Consider the following 5,718-nt stretch of genomic DNA (forward strand, 5'->3'; position numbering starts at 1 on the left):
CAATGACTTGGTCATTTCCAATCTCGACCCCAAAGCGCTTCTCTTTTGCGCATGACTTACGGAGAGAAGAGCTCTGGGAACCCTGAAATAAAGTGCCCTCTCGTTGGTTTTCGTGAAGAACAATGAAAAGCGTGTCTGATTGGTGCATTCATGTTGGCTGAAGCCGTGAGCAGGCGTCGTAAGGTTCAAATAGCCAATTTTTGGCTAAAAGAACCAACCATACGGCGCAATGTTCTCCTACATAGAGTTTCCCCGAGCCTCGAGTCATGCGCAGACATACGATCCGAGGCTCTGGTGAATGGGTCACTCCTAATTGACATGTCGTGGCAATGCAGTTGACAAGTGCCAGTTCACCAAGTCACTCAGTACTCTTTCCTATATTAGCGGAAAGATGGCATTTATTATGGCCATTTTCATTTTCAGCAGATAAGCATTACGAGTGAAAAGTCTAAGTAGCTATAACTTGCTTGAAGTTCGGCAAAATAGCATGGATCGACGTCTCCATGTACAATAACCTTTCTTAATTAAACACGTTTTTCGTGTCACATTTTCATTATTCCTGTTTGCTGACGTTTTGAATCTCGGTTTTATCTGTCAATAAGGTGTTGTCAACTACCGATATTGTCTTGTACTCTATTTTGGTGCAGTGTTTGTCAGCTAAGCGACTTTCCTTTCCTGCAGCAGCCGGCGACCGTAATTGTCGAGTTCATTATGACTGCCCCTTATACAAAGTCGTGATTTGCATAAATCCACCTGCATGCAACGAACACTTTCTCAAACAAACAAAGTTGGAAAAAAGACCCAAGATTGCTCGGCGAATTTCCCTGTTTCTCCAGCAACAATGTATCGGGTTTATCAACGAGTTTAGGAAAGCGATAGTCTCGGACCAGCTGAATACATCAAACGTGGCAAAGCGTCCCCCGGCAAAAAGATAAGCCATTACAACCAAAACAGGAATGTTGCATAGCACATAAATCGCCACATTCATAGCTAGTCTACTTTGCCGTTGAATGATGGTTTTCAACGGATCTCTGCGACAAACATGGAAGCTATTTATCTGGCGCTGGTGCCGTCGGAAGATCAAAAAGATCTTGGCCTGAGTGGAAAGAGTCAAGAGAAGGCAAAAAAGCAACACACCAGCGTGGACATTCCGAAGATGCTTAGTTTGAGTGGGAGGCGCGGTGGCCTCATGGTTAGTGCGCTCGACTCCGGATCGAGTGGTCCGGGTTCGGGGCCTGGCAGGGGACATTGTGTTGTGTTCTTGGGCAAGACACTTTACTCTCACGGTGCCTCTCTCCACCCAGGTGTATAAATGGGTACCGGCGTAATGCTGGGGGTAACCCTGCGATGGACTAGCATCCCATCCAGGGGGAAGTACAAATACTCCTAGTCGCTTCATGCTACAGAAACCGGAGATAAGCGCCGGCCTGATGAGCCTTCTGGCTCGTAAGCGGAGACTTTACCTTTTAGTTTGAGTGATCCATTTCAGAGCAGTTAGAAAGATGTCCAAGAGCCATATTCCAACTACCACCTTGAGGACGCGCTCTGAAGTGACCACTTCTTTGTAGCGAAGGTGTAATCGTAAGGCAGTGTAACGCTCAAAGCTGATGGCACTCAATATCAAGAACGAAACACCGTAACAGATCCAGAAACTCTCGGAGTAGAGGATTCTTAAGCCACATGGCACAAAATGATTGGTATTTTCAAGGAGACGAAAGCCAACATAGCAAGGCTGCACCAAGAGACCAACTAAAAAATCTGAAAACGCCAGGCAAGCTAAGAGAACGTTTGAAGGCGTCTGGAGAGAAGCGTTACTTGTGATTACAAGCACCACAAGACAATTAGCAATGACAGCGAAAGGTGAACACAATCCGTTGATCACTGCTGTTGTGAGATTTGATGTGTGGCGAGCCATTACCTTGTCGTAGAGTGGATCTGGAAGGATAAAACAATCACTCAAAGAAATCTTTAGCAAAGTAGGATGTTCTAAGACGCCCAGTTCATGGACCGTGGTTGCATTCATCGTGTTTCTTCTCTCTTCGAGCGACTAAAGCATATGATTTCAGGAAACTGTCAACTTAGTTGTTTTTTTTTTAATAGACGGAACGTTTTTATTACTGCGCTTGGGATGACCATCCGGTAATCTTGAGTCATTTTCCTTTCACAACCCAAAACGATGTCATTTTAAATGTCAGGATGTCGGCTTCCTAAAGAATCTAACTAAATAACTATTTAGGACGCAAACATTGCATCGTCTTCAAAATTAGTGAATCAGTCGAGTAAAAAGATTACTGTTTTAAAATGTCTTGATTTATTCTTGGAAATCTTTTTAATGGAGTTTGTCTGTCTGTGGTAATTACCAGTACTGTGCTGCTGCACAGCATTTTAACGTTTTCATTTCCTGGTAAAAAGTCAACAATTCCCTCTAAGCGGTTTAAGTGGTTGAATTGTCTTCAATTAAAAGCTTGAATTGTTGACAACAAGTGTCGTCCTTAGCTTATCGTTCTCTATTGCATGTCTAAATCTTTGCCTGAAGTATTAATATTGTCAAAAAATAAAGGTTAAAGCAAAAGAAGTAAGGGCGACTGTTCAATTGACCGTCTTGATTCCGAAAAAAAGTAATTTCTCGACCAGTCTTAAATGACCCAAACAGCGCGATGAACCAATCAGAATTCGACGAATGCACTGCTCAAAAGGAAGAGACTAAAAAATGGGCCATTTCCGAGTTCACGTCTGCCTCTTCTTCAAAGCGAGTCTAAGTGCGAACTGTTTGTAATGGTAATTAGTTCTACATTACATATGAATGAAAGCTAATTTTCACAACAAAAACTTCGCACTTAGACTCGCTTTGAAGAGGAGGCAGACGTGAACTCGGAAATGGCCTATTGTAAACCAATCCACACACAAACTTAGCAGAACCAAACGCGCAAGTTCTCTCGTCACACAACTTATTTGCATCTCAAGGCGAATAGTCAACGAATAAATTGTTGTGTGTGCTTTACCTGCTTTACAGCCAAGAGGAGTTAAAAGGGTGAAATTCGAACGGCTATTAGTTACAAAACGCTCGTCCTTTCCACCAACGAACATTGCCTTTCCGTTAACGCTGACTTGAATTTTTTAGTGTACTCGACATAAACAATTGGTCACACTTCGAGTTTCAATTCTAGTTCGTTCGAGTTTTTCCCGTAAAGGGTTAGTCAGTCCATTCCCTCATGTTGTCTGTCCGTCTTTTGCACTGGTGGCTTCCTTTTCATTCTACCGTCAGTCTCTCCCCGGAGAGTAGTTTTTGGCAATATCTTGGGCCCGACCCATGCGAACTTACGGTGTCTCACATTAGATAGATGTGACTCTTGTGATCTGTTGTTTTATATATTCATTTGTGTGGTATCGTGTGCACTTAATTTTGAGTAACGTCCTGTAGCATTTAAGTCAAATCACAGAGTGAAGTCTGAAGCGTAGCCGTAGCCTGCAGAGCAGGCAGTTCTTTTAATATTAGCGCTCGTTGAAAGTAGTCTTCGACGAAATTACGTTGAAACGCCGCCATATTGGAAGCGAAGCAGGAGAGAATTGGGACTAGTGGAGCCTCTCCCCGAAACCATTTTTTACCTCGCGCCAGTGTTCTCTCGGTCTCTTCGTCCAAGATGGCGCCATAGAGTACATCGAAAGATTATTCATCGCTTTTTACCCTTATCAATAAAGGGCAAAATTACTGAGCGCTGATTGGCAGAGACAGAGGGCATTTTTCTTAATCGAGGGCATTTTTGGTAATCAAGAGAGGGTTTGATTACCTGTCAATGATTGGTTAATCCGTTGCATAGCAACGTATAAATTTTGCTCTTTAATGATAAACAAGTAATCGCATGAGTCCTCGTACTATTAAGGATTAATTGCACTTGTGTTTTGGAAATTTTCCAAATTGCCCTCGTCGCGAAAACACTCGTGCAATTAATCCTTAATAGTACTCGGCCTCATGTGATTACCTATACAAATACGCCAACTCTGTCGGCTAGCGTTGCTGCAGAAATGTAATGATGAAAAGTGAAAAGACCGTTTGCTCATGTAATTGAAGGAAAAGCCACAAGCCGAGATAAGGTAAATAAAAACCTCGGAGAAAATGGGACCCATGACCTCTCAAGGGAGCAGATTGTGCTTGATTACGATAATAATGCCCGGATATTCCTCTTTGGCCAAAAAAACTTATTGAAGTCTACATCTGCGAAATAACAAACCACGTCATTATTGACGATTCTTTAGGTGGACATCTTAACGTGCAAAAAGTTGATATTTCCATGTCTTATTTTGGCAGTTGGCAATCGCCAACGCGTAAGCCGGTACTTTTCGTGAGTTTTCTAGGTACTTTCCACCCTGCGAGCAGAGCCTCCTTTTGTCTTTTTCTTTACTGAGGAGCAGAAAAGGAGGCTCTGCCCGAATCGCGTCAACTCTTTGAAGCCGCCGCAGCCCGAACTTCTGGACTAGTCAATCTTTTTTTCTCTCGTCAAACCGGTTTTTCCAGTGCGAGCGTCCGTTTAGCGACAAAACCGATGGTTATAATTGAGCCCGCTGTACCATGAAAAACCAAGATGGCGGCGAGATCTGGCATAGTAGGCTTGGGTTCGAGACTGTATCCTGGCAACATGTACCGCATATTCAATAAAGATCTTACTCGATTCATGCAGAGCCTTTCTCGAGAACGCCAAAATCGAGCAAGCAAAAGAAAGGCTCTGTTAGCAGGGTGGGTACTTCCTTGTCTTCTCAAAGTTGATTTATGGACGTTGACGCACTGGTTGTCGTATGTTATTTTATTTGAAGGTATCATGTCGACTCAACACGCACTGCTGCTGCACTGCTGTCGACTAAATACGCACACCCACGGTTTCGTTATGGAGATAATTAGATTATATTAGATTCCTCCGTCGGAGGGCTGTATGTCCGCTACAGGTGTTTCCTAATTTGTTGACCAATTCAAAGATTCGCATCTAATCGAGCGAAACTACTTAAGTGTGTTTTTACTTTACGACAGAAACATAGCACTAAAATTAGATGTTTGGCTTAAAACGCTAATGAATTCGTATTCCAGTCTCTTGTCTGTGCGAGAAACATTATTTAAACACTGTTGAAATATTCCGTTAAGCAAATTCAGACTGCTAATCAAGTCGACATAGAAAACATGTACAAGGGGGTGTTTTAATTACTAAAAGCTGCGAAACTGAAGAAGGTACACGGGCAAGACGCTGACAAACAATCCAGAAACCAAATAAAACCAAAGCACAGCAAGAAAGCGAACTGTCACAGTTGCTTTTTTCTGCCTGGTCTAAAGTTTGACAGAGTTTCAGATCGCGATTTCATCAATTTTATACTAGTGAGCTTGCTCATCCTATTGGTAATTATAAAAGATTCTTTTCTCCAATCATCTCAGTCTGAATTTCTCGAATGGATACCATACAGCGCTGCTTGTTTGTGCAGCTGAGCTATGTGACTTTTCGAGTATCTGAGAAACCACCAAAGACGTTTTCCACGTGTTCCATGTGATATGCGACAGTTTCCTCCCTTGGACTCCTCGTTAGCTATGGTTTAGTACTCGTTAATTCATGCGCTACTAGCTGAAAGAGGAAAATCGACTTAATTTAACCATACGTTGCGGTACAATAATGTCGTCCAAGATTAAGCAGGTCTGCAATGAGTGCACAGTAAAGCAACAAAAACATTATTTTCTTGTTA

The 5,718-nt window shown here is 42.6% G+C and overlaps 1 protein-coding gene across 1 annotated transcript; it reads right to left on the minus strand.

Moving 5' to 3' along the window:
- Nucleotides 1–709: 709 nt before the first annotated feature.
- Nucleotides 710–2,023, minus strand: LOC138054247 (adenosine receptor A2b-like). Its single transcript, XM_068900734.1, has 2 exons — nt 1,464–2,023; nt 710–1,031 (listed from the first exon to the last, which is right to left on the minus strand). Exons 1-2 carry the CDS (start codon nt 2,021–2,023, stop codon nt 710–712), a joined length of 882 nt encoding a protein of 293 aa, XP_068756835.1.
- Nucleotides 2,024–5,718: the final 3,695 nt, after the last annotated feature.

The sequence above is a fragment of the Montipora capricornis genome, chromosome 6 (genome assembly GCF_036669925.1).
Source record: "Montipora capricornis isolate CH-2021 chromosome 6, ASM3666992v2, whole genome shotgun sequence".
NCBI classification, from domain to species: domain Eukaryota; kingdom Metazoa; phylum Cnidaria; class Anthozoa; order Scleractinia; family Acroporidae; genus Montipora; species Montipora capricornis.